At 38.9% G+C, this 21,418-nt stretch overlaps 2 protein-coding genes across 5 annotated transcripts in view; one reads left to right on the top strand and one right to left on the bottom strand.

Moving 5' to 3' along the window:
• Window positions 1-688: 688 nt before the first annotated feature.
• On the bottom strand, window positions 689-8,958 carry LOC119487190 (DEP domain-containing protein 7-like). Of its 2 annotated transcripts, none has more exons than XM_037767886.1 (12): window positions 8,817-8,958; window positions 7,929-8,108; window positions 7,604-7,748; window positions 7,396-7,491; window positions 6,712-6,896; window positions 5,525-5,726; window positions 5,114-5,265; window positions 4,122-4,313; window positions 3,831-3,997; window positions 3,541-3,666; window positions 1,841-1,916; window positions 689-1,150 (listed from the first exon to the last, which is right to left on the bottom strand). In XM_037767886.1, the coding sequence occupies exons 1-12, from the start codon at window positions 8,881-8,883 to the stop codon at window positions 939-941; spliced, it is 1,800 nt and encodes a 599-aa protein (XP_037623814.1). In that variant the 5' UTR covers window positions 8,884-8,958; the 3' UTR covers window positions 689-938. The 2 variants fall into 2 exon arrangements, with proteins under 2 accessions (XP_037623814.1, XP_037623815.1); XM_037767887.1 differs by having other exon boundaries at window positions 3,831-3,973.
• LOC119487175 (nucleoprotein TPR-like) overlaps window positions 8,865-21,418 on the top strand; it is a 29,096-nt gene continuing 16,542 nt past the window's right edge. Inside the window, exons 1-8 of one of the 3 annotated variants that reach the window (XM_037767855.1) lie at window positions 8,865-9,002; window positions 13,508-13,597; window positions 14,737-14,877; window positions 17,474-17,545; window positions 18,345-18,416; window positions 18,513-18,548; window positions 18,728-18,802; window positions 21,259-21,297. In XM_037767855.1, the coding sequence (XP_037623783.1) occupies window positions 13,553-13,597; window positions 14,737-14,877; window positions 17,474-17,545; window positions 18,345-18,416; window positions 18,513-18,548; window positions 18,728-18,802; window positions 21,259-21,297 (480 nt within the window). In that variant the 5' untranslated portion in view covers window positions 8,865-9,002; window positions 13,508-13,552. Of the gene's footprint in view, window positions 9,003-10,509; window positions 10,728-13,507; window positions 13,598-14,736; window positions 14,878-17,473; window positions 17,546-18,344; window positions 18,417-18,512; window positions 18,549-18,727; window positions 18,803-21,258; window positions 21,298-21,418 lie in introns of those variants that run through there. The other 2 variants (XM_037767857.1, XM_037767854.1) reach the window with 2 other exon arrangements.

Below are 21,418 nucleotides of genomic sequence, written 5' to 3'. Positions count from 1 at the left end.
TAATTTTAATTGCTCAACTTAAATACTTGCATTGAAAAAGTGAATCTTGAATTAAATTCAGTTGCTGTGAAACTGTGTTTGATCTATGGTCAGCATTGTTGTTGCAAAGTTGCAGGGCTGATTTAAAACAGTAGATGGCGTGTTGAGCCATTTTGAGTACATGAAATGTCTATAAATTTGATAAGAACTGTCAATGTTAACACCAGTATTGATGTGTTTCATCACAGTACAGTCATATAATGTAGTTTACAGCTAAAAATAAATAAATCTGGGCCCAGCAGTAAACTTTTGCCCTGGGGCCTTCAACAGGTTAATGTGCTTTACACAGATCTTACTAAAAAGAAATATCTCTTAGAGAATATTCCCACATGGTCCAAAGGGTTATTACATATCCAAGAATCTTTTTTTTTAATAATTAATTGAATTAATAGACACAAATCAGGACACAAGATACACATCATATCCACAGACTGAGAAAACCTGGATACTTCACACAACACACCTTTCTGTTGTAGCACATAATGGATTTAGTTTTTGACATTCCACCATTTTTCACAAATGATGGGCTACCTCTCTTCTATTCTGCTCCATTCGTTTTGCGTTAACCCACAAAAGAAAACACACGTTCAAGCTTAATCACAGGAATATCTTGATATAAATGTATATTCAAGAGAAACACGGCTACAAATTATATCAACAGTTTATTTATTTTGTTCAATAATAAAGCAAATACACACATACAAGTGCAATCATATGCTGGAGGTATCTTTACAATCTCCACTAAGATTTATTGTCAGTCACAAATATGTCTTTTAAGTCAGTTAGCTTGTGTCTAACACACCAACAATTAACCAGAAATTTAAAAAGGCAAAAACTAGCGACTGGTGAGATGGACTGTAGAGGACAGAGCGATGTAGACTATGTGCCTGTGTCATTGTCTACAGCACATTAACAGCAGATTCACCAAAGAACTGGTTAAATATCTCTGGGTGGGCTTGGTAAAACTGTCCGAGTAGGCGCTTTCTCTCCTTGGCAGACATCTTTGTGTCCTGCTGGATGCTGCTGAGTAGATCCCACAGTTCCTGGTTGGTGGTCTTCTTTGTAGAGTCAGTGTAAGTCCTGCTGCAGACCTGCTGACAGAATGTAAAGCCTGAAGGACAGAAAAAGAAAAATATAGTGTTAACAGGGAGTAAAAGGTAACCGTTGGCCTAAATCATGAACATTGCATTAAATTGAGTTTTGGCCACTCAGGGGCAACACAACATTGACACAATTGCTATAGGATAAGGGAAATGTGTTACCAGGCAAATGCCTGCTTACACATCCAGCAGAAACGGAGCAAAATTAGCATTCAATTTCATTTTCTGGCCACCTGACACATGTACGTTCAATATTCACTTTGTTTTTAGCTCCATTTTGGTCTCCACCAACTCCCCGAGAGGAATATCTGTCTATATACCTGCTAAATACTCCACTCTATGTTATTTATTTAGTACTTATTTTATTTTGTCACTTGTGACCACAGTGGCTGTTCAGCAAGTCACATAAGAGCAGTTTGTTTTTAAACCAGGACATGGGCTAAGGAAGGGATTCAAAAAGTATATCATGTAATTTACTAAAAGAATAAGTGAATTTTGGAAGTGGATACTTTCTCTACAGTTTCTTACAGTTAGCTGTTGCAGCCAATATTTGCTTAAAAAAAAAATCTGTCATCAGATTGGGGTCGATGTTGAAAACATATGAAAAACCTTTAAAGCAGAATGATGTTTTCATCTGTCTGTTATCAAAGTGTTTTGTGTTGGCACTGCTGTTGGGTTAACACTCATAAACAGTCATTTACCAGTCACATCGGGCTGCTTCCCCTGTACGAGGACGGCCAGCTTGTCACTCACTCCTTTGTGCAGAGTCCCTGGAATCTGGAGCAAAGAGAATAAAGTCTTGGTGGCAAATGGTTTAATATCAGAAAATGGTTTGTCAATGAAATTGCACTTGAAAAAAGTTCCCACTTATCCTTTTCACTGAAGCCCTTAAACAAACCTCTGAGAGCTTTTTCTGAACGATATTTTGAAACTCAATTTGAGCAATTTGTTCACGCAACGATGAGTTACAACATGGCTGAATGTCAAAGCTCAAACAAATAATTTAAAGTCAACAAATCCTGGGTTGACCTTTTGATAACAAATTGTCAGGGCCAGACTCTGGTTTGCAGTTTGAGGAGGAGTTCAAGGTGTCAGGTTTTTATTAGCCTAAATTTAATCAGACGTAACACGTGTGAGCTTTGGTCTTTATTTTATCTGGTAGGCACGGGGAATATTACTCAGCCCGTGAAAACAGTTGTATAATGTCTTCTGTGGCTGTGGAGGAGCTTCGTCAAGTCTGAGAAACCCTGATGACGTCATAATGATGTCATCAAGGTTACCCCAGTTTAGGCTTGGGACTACAAATCCATAACAGTAAGCTTCGTTACATATTGCGGGCGTGGAGTTTAAAAAAATACATGCAGAAAGCGTCTATGAAAAATTATATTCACTTGCATTATGGGAAATGTAGGCTCCTGTGTTTTTAGAGCTTGACCCATACGAGGCACTAAATGTTAGGACATCACAAGCTCTGCTGCTTAAATTTGGATTGTTCTTTTATTAAACTACTGGATGGATTGTCATGAAACTCTGTACAGACATTTGTGATCCCCAGAGGATGAATCCTAATGACTCTGGGTGTATTCCCATACTTTTTCTATCATGTCCGGGGACCCCCCGGGGTCCGCAAAATAATTTGCTATAAAATATAGAATTGTGCTGTATCAATAAAAGTGCATATCTACAGATGGAGACCATTTACACCAATAAAACAAGCCTAATGTGTCCATTAGTCCCACCCACGTTAGCTTTGGGCCAATGACTCTTGATATGATTGTGACACACAGCAATAAGTTCATTATTTTTAAGTGGAAGCTCTTACTGAAAGTCAGCTTTAGACCGGTAAGTTTAAACGTCTGGGTTTATTAGGACTATGCTAGCTTGCTAATGTTAATTTTCTAAAAGTTTTAAAGATCAATTACTTGAAATGTAGACTACAAATGCTGTCAAGTTGAGCCCAAATTCAATTTGAATAAAATTACCTTCTGTTTAAAAAGGTATAGAAATGGTATTAACATTCAACAAGATTGCAAATTCCCCACTGCGTGACTAATAAAGGATTATCTCATGTTAACATGATTCAATTTAAATGCATTTCTGTTTATCACTATGAAATATAACTAAAGTATGTGGTTGAAAAGTTTTAGAATAGAAATAGATCCAATGGAATAAGAATAGAAATGGTAGTAAGCATATGCTTAATTGGTGTTACGATTATGAGGGCGTCCTTGGACAGTTTTCTCCCCTATAAGGGGTCCCTGGCCCCAAAAGGTTTGAGAACCTATGCTAAAGGCTATAGTGCATTTTCACCCTCACCTTTAAGGAACCCGTGGCTCATTTGGTGAGTCGAGCTAAAGACCCAAAAAGAGGAGAAGTATGATGTATTGTGACATTCTCTTACCTTAAAAATGTCCTTTATGTTGCTGAGCATGAAGACCACCATCAAGTCCTCTTTCTCCTTTGAAAGAACCCTGCTGTTGAGGATTGCCCTGGAGAAAGACCTCTTCACCGCCTGTCTGTTCTCCATCTACACATTCAACAGCACATCTTGAAAGTAAAATTACACTAAGAAATACAGGTGGTACAGCTGTGGAAACAAGCCCTCTCTTTTACCTGCCTCTTACTTCTCTACCTAAAGATTTAAAAAAAACAAAACATTATACCACATGAGGGATAGTCCCCAGCTCTCACCTCTTTGTCCAGTTTGATCCCTTGCGGGTCAGCTGCCAGAGCCATGAATGTAAGCAGCTTGCGTAGCTCCTCTCTGCAGCCAGGAGGCAGCAGCTTCAGACACAACTGCACAACTTCAAGAGCCGTGGCCAATTTAGCATTCACTGGGAAGGCAAGAGACACACTAACTTTGGTAGAGAAACAGGCTTAGTTACAACCCCCTGGTGTGTTTTTACCAGGACACTGTGCATCTAAATAATTGACTATTCTTGTGAGAAACCACCGTTTCTGAGTCACAATCCTAGCTCTTACCCAGCAGGCCAGTGATGGCTGAGTAGATGTCAGTCATGTGCTGGGGCAGCAGTGCAGGTCTGTCTGTGTGGCTGTAATGTTTCACCAGGGTCCCGTACAGCAGCAGCTTACACTGAGCCAAACCTCTCTGGGAGAGACGAGGCTGCTCATCACTGCTGTTGACTGGCCTGGACACAGACCTCAGAGGCTGCACTGAAGCCAGAAATACAGAAATATTACTTAGATTTGTGTTGCTTTCAACAAGGGCTGTCAAAGTAACCGCGATAACACAAACTCATTTTAACGCCACTAATTTCTTTAACGCAACTCGCAATTTTTAGGCTGTAGCGAGCTCAGTTTTAAAGCGAGTGTGAAGAACTGGCATCGTACGAAACTAGAAAACCTGAAGAATCCATTGGTGTTAACCATGTCATACTAGCTTGTTGCAAAGGAGGTTAAATAACACTTCAAACTTATACTACATTTTTGCGAGGAACCACTGTCATGACCATTTTCAAAGGTGTCCCTTGACATCTGACCTCAAGATATGTGAATTAAAATGGGTTCTATGGGTACCCACGAGTCTCCCCTTTACAGACATGCCCACTTTATGATAATCACATGCAGTTTTGGGCAAGTCCTAGTCAAGTCAGCACACTGACACACTGACAGCTGTTGTTGCCTGTTGGGCTTGAATTTGCCATGTTATAATTTGAGCATATTTTTTATGCTAAATGCAGTACCTGTGAGGGTTTCTGGACAATATTTGTCATTATTTTGTGTTGTTAATTGATTTCCAATAATAAATATATACATACATTTTCATAAAGCAAGCACATTTGTCCACTCCCATGTTGATAAGAGTATTAAATACTTGACAATTCTCCCTTTAAGGTACATTTTGAATCTGAAGATAAAAAAATGTGTGATTAATTTGTGATTAAATATTTTAATCGATTGACAGCCCTAATAGCCCTGTAACACTCTATTCTGATACTCGTCCAAGCACTTGCCTCCATCCTGTGAAATGCTACCAGCTGGCACTTTCTCAAAGATTTCCTGATCTTGCGGGAAACAGTGAGGCAGCTCCCTGCTCAGCTCCACCACTGGCTGGTCGGGGAGGTAATCCAGACAACCCATGGCTGCACAGAGCCACTCGTCCTCCCTGAGGGATGACGAGGAATACAAGACAATAAAGAAAATATATGGTTATACACACTATATATTTGGGAAATTTATGATTGAGATTGATATCACTCTCATCATTGTACTGTAAATATGACGCTGCCAACAGTTTAAAGAGCTGATAATCCAATACTTTTTACAATTTAAATATGCAATCACATCTGTCACACGCTGCCTTAGTAATGCACCTTAGATGCTAATAGGTAAGTAAGCCAATTCTTTTCAAGGCCAAACCGTACTGAGAGTCCCTGAAGGCCTTGAGGATCTGCCTGTCCAGGTGGTTGCTGCTGTAGATCAGGTCTGGGTTACTGTGAGCCAGCAGGTTTGATGGAGGAGGAGGGGATGAGGTCTGGCTGCATTGGAGCACCCCTTCCAGCAGGGGGAGCTCCACCACGGTTAACAGCCTGAGCAGAGTCTGTTCCTGCCACACCTCGTCTACCACTGGGGAGCGGAGCAAGACAAAAATAAATACATAAATAAATAACCACACTGTGCTGTTGTATGGTTTTCTATTCCGGGGGAAACAAAGGCCCTTTTAAAGATAAAATAACTAACTTTTAATCTCCTCAGTTTTTAGTCTTCGATTTAAAAATATTACTTCATAACCAAGGTAGCATTTGAAATAAAAAAGGAATATATTTTGATAAATATTGAGTTAATTGTTTGAGTTATGGAAAAGGGGTAGGACCATGTATGTGTAGGCTGTACTTCTTCCTACTCCTTTTCGGACATATAATATTTATCTGTGTTGATTTTTTATTTATTTATTTATTGACAGTTTGCTATATGTTTGCTGTTCATTTTATTCGTTATTCTTGTTTTTTACTTAGGTATTTGTTCAAAATAAATAATTAAAAATGGTTGTCACTGTCCACTCATGTTTATCAACATGAATCCCAATTAGTATATGACTGTATGAAAATAATTTGCAAGATGGGCATATCGTTTGCGTTCATGAACGGCAGAATGGTGCGTTGCTTTCAATGTTGCGGCCGCAAGGAATTGTGAGATGTTATTCTCTCCTTTCCTTTTGTAAAAGATGGTCCAGTGTATCCTATGCTAAAGGAGATAAGAAAGGAAGCATTTCCTTAGCATTTAGAGAATTCAACCAGCTCTTATCATGGCTGCTACTGAGATACCTCGGGGTCATTTCACTCAGTTAGGAACCTTCTTAAGCAAAAAAAGACTTGTCGACCGCAGCCCCTGTAAGCTATTCCACTGAGCCAGCCTGCACAATATCAGGGTCTCCCTAAGAGGAATGCAACCATCATTAATGTTATCAAATACACCTGTGCTTCTCCTACTAGGACTATGTCAAATTGTCTGCAGTGAAAAGAGTAAGATTAAGATAATTAATATATGCTTTAACAGAGGAAAAGTGGCACGACAGGATGAAACACACACACACATGCTGACAGTGTCTTACATGATTGTGGTAAAACAGTGTCCGTCTGCACTCTGCTGGGACTCACACTGTCCACCTGAGGCTCCACTGTCAGGCTGGCGGCGGAAGGAGTGTCCAGTTGTTCGGCTTTTGTGGATGTCTGAGTAAATTTGACAGGGGTGGACATCTGAACATGTGGCCCAGTGGGACATGTCTGCTCTTCCTGCCTGGAATGCAAAACAGAGACAGCTGGGAGCTCATGCTGGTGACGTGTCAGAAAGCATTTTGTGGATTCCAGTACAAGTTAGGTGATATGATGACATGTGCTGTGAGACGATAAAGATCTGGCTAGTTGTAGAGGTTCTGTTATATCGTTTATACAGTGTCAGATGTAGTGTAATTTCACTGCAGCACCACTTGGTGAAGGATGTGTCACAAGACTAATTTAAAATAATAACATGGACAGGTTAGAGTTCATGATCCTACATAGATATACACACCTGACAGTATGCAGTTTACTGAGTACACATGGACAATTTACAGTCTATTCAGTCTTTGTGAGTCTTAAAATGTTCAGTCTTTGCTGACACTGTATGAGATGGATGTTCAACTCTTCATTCTTTATTGTGTAGGCTGTAGTTAGTGGGGGTGTTGTATTGGACGGCATAATATGATGTTTTTTTTAATGTAGATGTGATTAATAAACTGGTATATCAGTGTATGTACCTCTCTGAAGGAGCACTGCAGAAATGTCTTTGGATCCCCTTCACAAGCACACCTCTTTCCAACTCATCGACCGAAGGAGAGCACGCGCCTACAAACCTGTGTTTTAAAAAAAGGCACCATGTTAACACCTTCTGAGCTATTGTGAACGGACATTTTGACTGCCAGAAAAACAGGTGGCTTTATGGGTAGGTTTGTGTGTATATATAACCTGTAAAGAGCACTCTTGCTGTCCTGAAACACATCCTGCTTCTTCTTGTCTTTGCCAAACACGTTGGTACCCACTGCCTCAAACACATTACAGTCCAGCAAAGCCTGGCACACACACACCACTTTGTCTCGCGTCACGTTGGCACCTTAAATTGTAACCAAGCACAAAGGGGAAATGTTGAGTGTTTTGGTTCATAAATAAAAAAAAGAGAGCATGATGAGAAGATGGATTTGGTCAAATGGAAACATCCGATAGTAAATCTACAGAAATTTTTTGATGTAAATTTAGAGAATATAGAAGGCTACAATATATAAAATTCACACACCCTCAAAGACTTTGACACAGTGTTCTGTCACAACATCAACAGCCTCCGAGCCGAGGAAACAGTCGCTGTGAGACTTGAGGTGGACCCGTCGACGCTTCACCGTCACAGAAGACCTGAGGTGGGAGATGAGGCCGCTCCACATGGAGGAAGACTGGACTGGTTTACTGGCCACTCCATGAGCTAAGACAAAGAGGACATCAAAAGGAGTCATATTTTACAGATGACCTGTGCCGGGCTGGAGAACAGCTTGGTATTTCCTCAACTGATCTCAACATGGCGGCCGTGTCACAAACTTTCTCATTTTACAGCTAAACAGTACACTACAAGATGTTTCTGAAAACGTTTGACGTGAGAAATAGGCATTACAGTAACAGAATATAAATTAATATTTGATCAACACCAGTGGGCGCCCTTCCTCATTTTTCTGTATTGAGAAAATAAATAAATAAATAAATAAATAAATAAATAAATACACCTTTCATCCCTGTAACTCTCTTTCTCACACCAACAATATCAGGGACCAATTGTTTATTTATATTATAATAAATACAGTTATTTATGAAAATAAAAATCTTAACTTTTGTCTTAAAAAACATTGTAATGTCTGATGTCTGCTGCTGTTAACAGTGCTAAAAAGGGTTAAATAGGGCCATGGAGATGACAAAGCACAGAGAAGAGGAAAGACTAGTGGAAGAACAGAAGCCAGTCTAACTAATTATCTAACTACAGTCAGCAGTGGTGAATTGGGACAACTTTAGGAAGGATATTTTTGTGCTTTTATCGTAGTTGTCCAGGATAAAAGAAAATAGTGAGAGACCAGATGAAGGCCTCCATGTGCTGCAGAAGCTCCAGCACCTCGTTGAGATGCGGTTTGATTAATTAACTCACCTTGAGGACGCACACACAACTTCTCTGCCAGGTTTAACGCCGCAGCTCTTTCTCTTATTGAAGACATGTCTACCAAGTGATGGAGAAGCAGCTGAGTAAGCACAGTTAGCAGCTGATAACAAGGTAGGTTAGACACGCAGGAGAAAGCAACCAGTCAGCAAGACACTCCTTCAGTAGGCCTACCAGGTATGTGTGAGTTTTAATATTTAACCACTAGATGGCGCCACTGGCTGATTCAAACTTAACTCAGACTGACTGTCCAACATACTAACCCAGGGGTCAGCAACCTTTACTGTCAAAAGAGACATTTTAGACAAAAGAAATCTGTCTGGAGCCGCAAAACATTTGAGCATTGTGATGAAGGTAACACAGTTTATAGTCTAAGTATATAGTAATAAGTCTAATGCAGTGAGGGCCAAAGTGCAAATGTACTACAGAGTATTAGGGCCACATTGAGGGAAAAAACATCTGAGATTTCCAGAATAAAGTCATAATATTACAAGAAAAAAGTCGTAACATTACGAGAATAAAGTCATAACTTTATGAAAAAAAGTCGTAATATTACGAGAAAAAAAGTCATAACTTTATTTAATTACTACTTTATAATATTATGACTTTATTCTTGTAATCTCAGATTTATTTATTTTTTCCTCGTGGCCCTAATAGTCCATTGTACTGTCGTACCATAGACCTACAACAATGATAAATAAAAATGAAAATGTAAACAAAGTAACAGTTATTCATTTCCACTCATTTTTTAAAAATCCACAGGGAGCCACTGGAGAGGAGCTGAAGAGCCACATGAGGCTCCAGAGCTGCAGGTTGCTGACCCCTGGTCTAAGGAGTTTAACCCTGTGCTGCCTGGTCTTTTTGAACATACTACCTTCTGTGTGTTGACTTGACTTGTCTTCATATGTACACACTGAAACAAATCCTAAGGATACTGTATTAATGAATGAGAAATGGACAGAGTTCTGACCCAACATAGTGGCAAATAAAACAACAGTGTGGTAGACTAGTGCCCATTCTTTGAGGCTCTGTGCCCGGGGCTGCACAGTAAGATATTTGTAACTTTTCTGTGTTTTTTGACTACCGTATTTTGACCACTTATTTTTCGGGTTTTTAAAAAAAATTTAATTGTAAGAACATTGCAAGGCATATAATTACAGAGCAAATAAGTAGTCTTCTAATTTTCATCCATTTTTCCCTCTCAACCCAGACAATAAAGAAAGTAACCAATATTACATTAAAATTTGAGATAAGACTTAAGGCAGTAATGACCCCAAAATTAGAAACACACTAGACACATGAAATAATAAAACACATACAACATTTACATATACAAAAAAAGAAAATAATAATAATAATAATAATAATAATAATAATAATAATACAAAACAATAGAGATAAAAAAAAATAAAAAAAACATAACAACGCCAATCCCAACAAAACAAATAAGGAGGCTCAATCGTCACAGCCAGGCAAAGAGGTGAGAGATTCAATATGGTTTAGAAGAGGTTTACAAGTCTTTTCAAAAGAATTGAGGGAACCCTTAAGGGAAAATCTAAGTTTCTCCAAACCAATGGACAATAACATATTATTATTATTATTTTTCGTTTTTGAACACTTGTCATTGTCCTCTCTGCCAACAGTTAACTAAACTCTGGCAATGAGTTTGTTCTGCCATCATATTGTTGGCCCAGAGAGGCCCCCCAAGGCCTATGGAAAGGAGGTTGTGTCAGGCATCATCAACGCGTCACATCTACGGGGGTATTGGACATGCGCAGTAGAATCTGGCCGCAGCTTCAGTTACACTGCACATGCGTAATACCCCTCACCCCAAGACCGGTGACCCATCCTCCTTCTATAGGCCTTGAGTCTTTGCTTGCTGGGCTATCTACTAGCTTAAAGGTAACGTAGCACCATCAACAAACCACATTTTACCAGACAAATTCACTTAAAACAACAAAATATTGTAATTAATTTGATTTAAAACAGTATTATCTTAATGAATTGACAAACTACGTTATTTTCTGGTTTATGTTAGCAATAGTTGGAGGCTGATGCTAACATGTGTTAGCTTAGCTAGCAACAAGTTAGCTTTGCTGTAGGCTAGCTAAAGGTTCTGCTAACGTTTTGGCTGATTCCAATAGGAAACTGCATTGTGATTAACTTTCTTTATTTCAGCCATAATTTAGTTGATTTGAGCCAAAGTGTAAAGCTCATCACTTTACCAAATGTATTTGGAAAATAATGAATTCGGACTAAAAAGAGGGTTAGCATTAGCTAAAGCTAAAAGCGATGAAAGCTACTGATAAAGGAGTCAAAAGCTGTACAGTACCTTTCTGAATTACAATAAACAATACATAACTCAAACAATATTAGAAATAATATTACAGCTTACAGTCATTTTTTATTTTTTATTTTGTTAAAGGGACTGTTTGTAAGAATCAGAATTGCTTGTTAACAGCGACACCTGTGGCCGTTAAGTCAACGAAAGTCAGCGTCTGGCTCGCGCTTGTGCTCGCTCTATATAGACATGAACGAGCATCGCTCAAAACAGTGAGGCGACACACGTCAGCTAAAACCACAATATCACTCTACATTTCAGCTGCTTGGCAGTGATGTTAGCTGACCAGACGAAGGTCTCTCCATGAATCAATGCTGATCCTAGTGTTTGCAAATTTCCCCACTGCGGGACTAATAAAGGAATATCTTATCTTTCCTGCTTCAGCCTACCCGACTGTGCCCGCAGGGAGACACCGGCACCCGGTCGGAGACGATAACGTTTCTCTCTGCGGAGCCCCGTCACTTCACAAAACACGGAAAACCTTTGTTGGTCTGGAGGAGCTGCAGCAGTTATTTCTGCACAAACGTCCACTGTACATTCACTAGATATTCTCAGAGCTACGGAGTCTTCTGCAGTGTGGAGTGTGCGCGCATGCACGTGAGATGGAGCGAGAACGAGCGCGGTGTGTGAGTGAAGGCAAGCAGAGGACAGCAGAGACTCCGGCCCTGGAGACCAAAGCTACGGTCTCCCCCCCGCGTCCTCCGACCGTGGCCAACATTGTTTTGCAAGACGGGCTTCACTAGATATAACTTTGAGGTTTTGGTGCTTCTGTGTAGTTTGTGTTGGAGTCTTGTCTGAACAGCGTAGCCGCACGTGAGCGCGCATATGCGAGCGCTCATATGCCTTATGCGCGTGCGCATGGGACACCGACCCGGGTGATTTATACGTGTAAGAAGTTACAAACAGTTCATTTAAGTTTTAAAAACTTTCCTCAACATTTGAAAACACAGTACCTCGTTTTAAAGAAAAAGGTTAGCATTTATAAATAGCATATTTTTGCATTTAGTTGCAATATGTTCAGGGAATGGAGCAGTATTATATAATCTTGATAAATTGTCCAATGTGCTGTTTAATGGGCCTTTTCCACAGCAGACATTTTTACTTGTTTTAGTGGGGAAAGCACAGGTGTTACTAATAACATTTAGATGCCAAGTGTGACAGTGAGCCATTATGCACAATAACAGTACTCTGAAAGTGAAGCAGCTAAATGAAATTCAGCCATCCTTGATTTTATGTTTTACACCAGTGCTTTCCTTACTGTGACATGATAAAATGTAACAAAAAAAACAAGGCCTAACAATTAAGTAATTGAAGTAGTTCAGCTATTGTATTGCTGTTAGCTGTAATGTGAATACTTGTTACAATCTGTGGTTTAACTTTCTTTTCCTCAGTGTGCATTACAGAACAGTAACTAACATAACTCAACCAAAGGTAGTACAGACATCGTGCTGCTTGATAGAAATGTTCCCATTTAATGGATGGCAGTTCTTTTAATTTGTCTTTTCATGGCTTAGAGATGGTGGTTAATACCTGCTCAACTGAATCACAGCAGAAGCAAATAAAGACATTGTGGTCTACTCCCTCACTCCCAGTCACATACACATTCACAGCGTGCACATAAGACACACGCACACTATCACTTTGACACACTAACACACGTTTGCTCATCCCCTCCCTCCCTCAGCCTGGGGTCACACTGTCATTTTATGATAGTAGCCAATTCTAGCAGGGATCATTTAATTCTCCAACATGATTGATACCAGCGCAGGTTAAATGGGAGAAAAAAAGGTCTGTTCTATTAAGAGATCAGTGGCTAGTGGAGACCTCCCACTTAAATAGTCATATTTCCCCGCAAGTGTGTGTTTGCGTGTATGCAGTGTGTATGTCACTCAGTTTCTTGGTTATGTTGAGGGGACAGTTGCAGAGGACCATCCACGGGTCAAATTAAATAACCTAGATAATTTAAAAAGCATTGACAGTGCAATTTGTCCATTCAGTGTTATTGCTCTGACCCCTATTAGTGTCAATGGGCTGGTTCATTTGAACCTAGATGGCTTATCAAGGTGTTATCTTCTCACTGCAATGGAAGTGGTGTAAAACAAAGAAAGAAAAAACCCTAATGGTCATTTCAAAGCCATTAGGTTAGATTGTAGTGATTGAGAAACATTACGAGGCTTTAATGTGCTAGCCTATTATTTCTAATAAAATCATTTAGCAGTAAAAATTGCAGATGAGGAAGTGATTATAAGCATGTGAGTGGAAAGGCAGAGTATTACTGCTTATTAAACAGACAATTCTATTAACCTTTTCCGACAAAATGTTTTTTTTTCTTGATTAACAGGCAGCAGAGGCCCAGCGGGACCTTGGCCTGCCCTGAAACAACTCGATGGATCTCAGTGCCGACTCCGGGACTCTCCCCACCCACACCACTGTAAGTTACTACTTCTGAAAGTAGAGGACAAAGCAAAGAACATTCATCAGCTGATGTGTTTATTTATTTTAAGATTAAATTTAAACAAAAAACTTTTGATATAAATTAGGGCTGTCAAAGTTAATGTGATAATAACGCAGATTTGTTTTAACGCCACTCATTTCTTTAACGCATTAACGCAGCTTGGGTTTTTTAGGTTGTAGTGGGCTCAGTTTTAAACCTAGAGTGAAGATACTGGTAATATATGAAACTAGAAAACATCCATTGGTTTCATGTCATACTAGCTTGTCGTGAAGGAGGCTAAATAACGCTCCAATCTTGCGCTGAATTTTGGCGAAGAAAAACTGGCATGGCAATTTTCATGGGGTTCCTTGACCTCTGACCTCCAGATATGTGAATGAAAATGGGTTCTATGGGTACCCACGAGTCTCCCCTTTACAGACATGCCCACTTTATGATAATCACATACAGTTTGGGGCAAGTCATAGTTAAGTCAGCGTACTGACACACTGACAGCTGTTGTTGCCTGTTGGGCTTAAGTTGGCAAGTTATGATTGGAGCATATTTGTTATGCTAAATGCAGTACCTGTGAGGGTTTCTGGACAATATTTTTCATTTTTTTGTGTTTTTAATTGATTTATAATAATAAATATATACTAAAGCAATCATATTTGCCCACTCCCATGTTGATAAGAGTATTAAATACGTGACATATCTCCCTTTAAGGTAAATTTTGAACAAATAAAAAATATGCGATTATTTTGCAATTTAATTTTAATTGATTGACAGCTCTAATATAAATAATTTCTGGGTATTGTATTGGTCTATGTTTTGTTCTCAGAAACAAAACATGGAATTACCTGACATTTATATCAAAGAAAGCTGCAGGACACCTGCAGTAGTTATACTGCCAAACTGATGAATTGCTCATTAAAGTTGTTTAACTAGTTGTTTGCTCTATTTTGAAAAACTCTTTTTACTCTTTCTTATTGTATGCAGGAGGAAATAAAATTGAATGTGCACTATCTTTGTCCTACAGCTTCAACATATGGCCTAATTTTGTATCTTAAAATTGCCAAACTAAATACTAACTTAGTATTAAAATAGCTAAATTAGAAGCATTCATTTTTCTTATGCAGGCAGGGGGAGCTGTGTTGGTGCAGGAGCTGTGTCTGTCCAATGCTCGCTGTCAAACAGAAAGTGGAGGCACTATCTTACTGAAGTTGTTGGAATTCAAAACCCATCTACTTGAGACCGTGGAGGAGCTTCACATCCGGAGGGTATAGTAGCAGTTGTACCATTTCACGTCAGTGTGTGGCTTTTTATAATGGTGCAGTATAGAAAAAAAGCAGTCAAGTTTCTGATGTTTGTACCTAATGTGATAACCAGCAGGTGTCTGGCTTTTTTATGCATGGTCTTTTGATATCAGAACCTAAAGCAGTGATTCCCAACCCTTGTAGCTTGTAATCCCTTGAAACTATGCAGTGTATATGCAACACAGTCTCACGGCGGTTCGTGAAATAGTCACGAAATTTAACCTATTTGATTCTTGGTCATAGACAAGAATTTCCCTTTTTTTCGTGAGGCTCATATTTTTCTACGAATGTCCAGCAACATGTGACGCACGTGGCAATTTCCGCTCCAGTCTTTTCAAAATAAAACGTCTTAGTCAGGTTTAGGAATAGATCGACCTGGCTAGGCTTAGGCAACAAACTACTTAGTTAGGGTTAGGAAGTGCCGTAACTTAGGTATGGAAGTTACGTGACAAATAAATCAACTTTGACAAATCAATACATTTTTGTAAACAATTGATTATACAATTTTCCTACAATTTTGTGACTATTTCACGAACTGCAGTGCGACTGGGCTTGTATATGAGTGGCCCATCATCCCTGGTTGCGTATTTCCACTGGCCAAAAACACATTTTTCCCTTGTTTTATTTAATTTTTTTTACAATCCTAAGGTGGTCAAATTTAGTCATAATTCACAAGAAAAAAGCTAAGTTTAGAGGAATGCATCAATACTTTTTACTTCATATTTTTGTAGCAGGAATATGTTTTATTATTATATGTTATACGTTTTCTCTGCTTTCCGATCCTGTTAATCATCTTGCAAACCCTAACATTTTATATAACAATGAAAACAATGCAAAACATGGTTAGTATAACATTTCATCCCTTAAATGTGTTTTGTTTTAAGTATTTCTTACTTCCTCTGTACCTCTGCGTCACATCCAGTATGATTTTATAGAAGTAGTAGGGGAGTCGGTATTGTAGTGTCCTAGAGAAAGCCAGCTGCCTCTTTTGGCCATCTGGATAAGAGCCACCTAGGTTTGATGCACATTGCGTCGAGATGGGGGTCACATAAGCCATTTAACCCCTGACCAATAAGTAGAGAGTAAATTTGTTTGTAAAAGTAACAAAAAATAAATAATAATGCTTTCTACCCTCCAGCAAGTACTTTCAACCTGACAACACATTGCGAGTGTGCTTAAAGGTTAGGCGAGCAAAAATGGGATGTTGGTCGTTTGTAGCCATTTAGTTTTTATTGTTATTGTCATGTTAACTGGGACACAAGCGTAAGATGGTATATCAGTGTGATCCTCCTCAGGCGCTGCCGTTATCAAAGTAGCACTTTGTAGTTGTGGCGTTGACGGGTTGGAGAGGTTAAAAAGCGAGAGGATGTCACGATGGTGCCGGACATTCCTGAGCAGGTCAAATTCCAATGTGTTTTCTTTTCTTTTTTTTTAATACAGTACAGCCCACTGCTTGAGTTGGTGGGGATGTGGTATACTGGTAGACTTAACCCTAAATGGGAAAGCATTACATGTAGGAAACAAACGTTGTCAAAGGTGAGTGCATAGGACATTTAGTGTGAGCTGAGAAGCTTTTTACAATATTCAAATAGATACTAATTATTCAAAGTGAGTTGTAAATGAAGACACATTGTGATTTATCACAATAACACGTACACTGGAAAACTTTAGGATAAGCTATGTATAACTTCTTCCAACTAGACTATTAAATAAACACTCACTTTTTCATACTTGTTTTTTTCTTTTTTTTAATGCCCAGTAAAAAGCATCCACTCAGAGCAGCAATAAAACAGTAAAGAGATGAAAAGCCATGGCAAATATATGATGTTAACAGTCATGAATTTTCACATAATAAGTTAAACCACATATTATGAGCTATTGTTTAGTAAAGTATATATGAAAATATCTTAGTACCCTCAGCACTAAGTTGATTTGCAGTTGCCTATTTTGATTTACATGGATTACCAGGCTTAATAAAGCTTTCTAGTGTGTTTTTAAACACACACACAATAATGATTCCTCAGTGGAAAAATAACAGCTTTATCTCCTGTGCACTCCTTTTTTTTAAAAGTGCAGTGCCACGCTGGTAGCATAGTTTAATTGGAACTTATAAAATAAACTCAGTGAGTTAACCGGCTCCCACATGCACATAAAAAAGTCCCGTGGATATAGAGAGCAATTGACTTTTACCTGCCTTCTCCCAGGAAAGAGGGAGGATAGGGATGGCTTTCCACAAATATCACCTCCCCTCTAATGTTCCTCTTTCTCTGTGTGCTTCTACAAAAGATACGGAGAAATGAACCAGGGAAACTTAACTGCAGTTTGCAGTTTTGGCTCAACTCCAGACAGTTAACTGATTTTCAGTCTGTACCATGCCTGCTAAGATCACATTGTACCAGCCATCATCGCCCCATCTAAATGTACTCACTTGTTATTTAATTTAACAAGTGTCTCCAGGATGTCTGATTATGAATTAATTATTCCTTACTCACAATATGTGATTGGACCTAGGATGGTTGAGAATAAACTGTTATGTAAATCATGCCTTTCCGTTGTTCAGGATGCAGAGACACGCTTTGAGGATCAGATCAGTAAACTGGTGTTGGAGAAACAGGAGCTGGAGTGGGAGAAGGTACGACTGGGCTTAGCTGGCTTTACATAAATATGTTTAATATCTTTATTTTGGTACTTAGTAGGGCTGTCAATCAATTAAAATATTTAATCGCGATTAATCATATTATTGTCCATAGTTAATTGTGATTAATCGCAAATTAATCACATATTTTTTATCTGTTCAAAATGTACCTTAAAGGGAGATTTGTCACGTATTTAATACTCTTATCAACATGGAAGTGGGCAAATATGATTGCTTTAGTATATATTTATTATTGTAAATCAATAAAAAACACAAAACAACGACAAATATATTCCAGAAATCCTCACAGTTACTCGATTTAGCATAAAAATATGCTCAAATAATAACATGCAACAACAGAACCTATTTTCATTCACATATCTTGGGGTCAGAGGTCAAGGGAAAATTGCCATGCCAGTTTTTCTTCACCAAAATTTAGCGCAAGTTTGGAGCGTTATTTAGCCTCCTTCACGACAAGCTAGTATGACATGAAACCAATGGATGTTTTCTAGTTTCATATGATACCAGTATCTTCACTCTAGCTTTAAAACTGAGCCTGCCACAACCTAAAAATCACAAGTTGTGTTAATGCGTTAAAGAAATTATTGGCGTTAAAACTAATTTGTGTTAACACGTTATTATCGTATTAACTTTGACAGCCCTGGTACTTCGATAGTAGATAGATTCACAAAAGATCATAGGTATTCTTATTTAACACATAATTCATTTTGATATTTTTTGATATTTGTTGATCATCAATTGTTTTTGATTGATTTTGTCCTTTCCTGTACGACAGGAATCCCTACAGCATCAAATTGAAACAACGGCAAACCAGCACACAGAGTCACTCATCAATGTTAAGAAGCAGGTATGTTTTTACTGTTTGGTTGCAGTTTTTATATCTAAACAAAGACTTTTAACAATTCATTAAAACCTTCTGAACATTTTCTTTTCTTTTCTTAAGCTTCAGGCCAAAATAAGAAACATTGAGGAGGAGAAGGTATGAAGGGCTTATTCCCAAAAACGTCAACAAGATACTCAGAGCAATTTATTCAATTAATGTTTTTAGTGGAGTAGTAAATTCCCTCATCTCAGTTGCACAATCTTGGCCCATGGAGTGGATTCTTTCTTGGTATTTATTGCTTTTTTGACACTCATAATAATAATCTAACATTTCAGGGGAAATATCAGGTCAGTGCTGAGATAAAAGACAAGGAGATTAACAACCTGAAAGAAGAGCTAAAGTCGCTACAGGTACTGAGATGTGTAACACTTACAGCCTCTTCTCTCTGTCTCTATCTCACACACCAGCACTCCCAGTCATCCCATCATCTTTCTCCCTTTCTATCTCTCGTTCTTTCTTTAAAATCATAAAAAAAGATTTAATCATTAAACTGTTCAAAGAGATCAGTAAATAAAGAAAGCTCGTGCCCAACCAGAGTCAAGGTCGCAGGGTGTTAGAGCACAGGCCTGACTCCGTCTGGCTCCCAGAGTGTTCGTCTTCAGGCTTGACACCCCAGAGGTGATATACAGCCATCCCCACGGTCCGCTGCACTTTAACAACCCAGCCGTGTTACAGAGACAATAGAGACTGTTTTTGATATTCTATCTGGGAGACACTGACTGTGGTGTTTGGCTAAAGTGAGGCCCAGCGGTGTTAATTCTTGTGACACGGTCTGGTGGATTCCTTTAATTTAACACATTTTCACATCAGTGGCAGTCGGGATTGAAGTGATTTAATTGCCATACCATGACGATCTGCTAAATTACAAATTTGAGCTCCATTGGAACGGTATGGTTCAATTAATTCTTAATTAAATCTAAATAATTCATCACAGCAGTGTATTTTAATCTCAATAAATAACCTGGCTGATGAATATCTATATAGTTCAGTATTTATAAGTCTCAAAATCAAACAAATGATAGGGGCACATCTGCCCACAAATACATTGATTAAAAAAAGCAAATTTAATCTTAAAGGGACTGTTTGTAAGAATCAGAAATTGTTTGTTAACAGCGACACCTGTGGCCGTCAACGAAAGTCAGCGTCCTGTTGCTCGCGCTCGCGCTTGTGCTCGCTCTACATAGACATGAATGAGCATCGCTCAAAACAGTGAGGCGACACACGTCAGCTAAAACCATAATATCACTCTATATTTCAGCTGCTTGGCAGTAATGTTAGCTGACCAGACGGAGGTCTCTCCATGAATCAATGCTGATCCTAGTGTTGGCTGTTCCTGCCTCAGCCTCCCGACCGTGGTCAGAAAGAACAGGGGAGACCGGGGAGTTTTGGTTGTAGACGATAACCTTTCTCTCTGCGGAGCCAAGTCACTTCACAAGACACGGGAAACCTCTGTTGGTCTGGAGGAGCTGCAGCATTTATTTCTGCACAAACGTCCACTGTACATTCACTAGATATTCTCAGAGCTAAACTAACTCTTCTGCAGTGTGTAGTGTGCGCGCATGCACGTGAGAGTGGAGTGAAAGAGCAAGAACGAGCAAGAACGAGCGTGGTGTGTAAGTGAAGGCAAGCAGGCAGAGGAGCAGAGTACAGCAGAGACTCCGGCCCTGGAGACCAAAGCTACGGTCTCCTCCGCGTCCTCCGACCGCAGCCAACACTGTTTTGCAAGACGGGCTTCACTATGATTTATACGTGTAAGAAGTTACAAACAGTTACAATTTACATTTACCATTTTCAGCATTTATTGATAATTAAGACTATATTTTGGGTCATCATTTAGTCCTTGTGGACAAAAAATGTGTTTGAAACAGTCATATTACCCTCTAAACGTTAACATTAATTGCTGCTGTATTGTCTCCTGGTCTCAAATAATTGGTTGTCTTTTTAAGCAGACTGGCAGATGTAGACAGTGCTTCTCATCAGACCCCCGCAAACACATTAAACAAAACCTACTTTCCAACCTGCATCACTGGCTGCATACGCAAACAATGAAAAATATTCCCCCCTTTGTGTTGCTTTATTTGATTATTCATTATATATACTGTATCATCAGAAGAGGTGATTAAATATTTCATTAAGAAGAAAAACAAAACAAACAAAAAGGCTAGGCCTAAATATATTTTCCCCCGTCCAACCCATAAATCAACTTGCGACCCTTTAAAAGTTATCTGGTGACCCCCCCTGGGGGTCTGGATCCCCAGAATGAGAACCCCACTGATACTGGTTAATGAAGTGCTGGTTGTTTGATAAATGATCCCCAAAATCTGATAACATCCAGAGCAGCCGATCATGTCAAAGTTTCAGTGCACACTTGACAGCTAACTTTGAGACAAAAATATAATCATATTGCTCTTACAGAGAGACAGCGTTTTTATTATTATTTCTGTTGAAAGAAAATGAATCTGCAACATTTTTCATAATCGATTAATTGTTTAACTGACAAATTTTCTGGTTCCAGCTTCTCCAATGTGAAGATTTGATGATTTTCTGTTTTATATCACTGTAAATTAAATATCTTTAGTTGGTTGGACACCACATGACATTTGAAGATGTCACCTTGAGTGCTTGGAGACTAGCCAATAGACAAAGTGATTGATCGAAATATAGAAATAAGATCAACAGATTGATTAGAGGGAGCTGAGAAGAAGGTTAGAAAACCACAAATTCACTCAGAGAACGCCACAATGCTTGTATCATCAGAGTGTAAACCTTTTTATCTTGTTGATTTTCTTTTACTTCTGTTTTACAGTTACTGAAGTACAACTTGGAGAAGAAATCAAGTGAGTTGGTAAGGAAGGATTTTCTACTTATACAAATTGTTGACAGAGGATGGGTGGGAGTTAGAAATATCAAAAGAGGAGGATGAGGGAATGGTGCTAAGGAGGGATGGGTTTGGAGGGAAGAGCTCA

This window comes from Sebastes umbrosus, chromosome 4 (genome assembly GCF_015220745.1).
Source record: "Sebastes umbrosus isolate fSebUmb1 chromosome 4, fSebUmb1.pri, whole genome shotgun sequence".
In the NCBI taxonomy this organism is placed as follows: domain Eukaryota; kingdom Metazoa; phylum Chordata; class Actinopteri; order Perciformes; family Sebastidae; genus Sebastes; species Sebastes umbrosus.
Note: the sequence above shows the minus strand (reverse complement) of the source record. Positions and strands in the feature narration are given on the sequence as shown.

Excerpts from the sequence above, each read along its gene's own strand:
- LOC119487190 (XM_037767886.1), bottom strand. The coding sequence starts at position 8,883 with ATGTCTTCAATAAGAGAAAGAGCTGCGGCGTTAAACCTGGCAGAGAAG. Across the intron at positions 6,897-7,395 it reads TGCAGTGCTCCTTCAGAGAG|GCAGGAAGAGCAGACATGTC; the intron begins GTACATACACTG and ends TTTGCATTCCAG. Across the intron at positions 3,998-4,121 it reads AGCCATCACTGGCCTGCTGG|TTAGTGTGTCTCTTGCCTTC; the intron begins GTAAGAGCTAGG and ends TCTCTACCAAAG.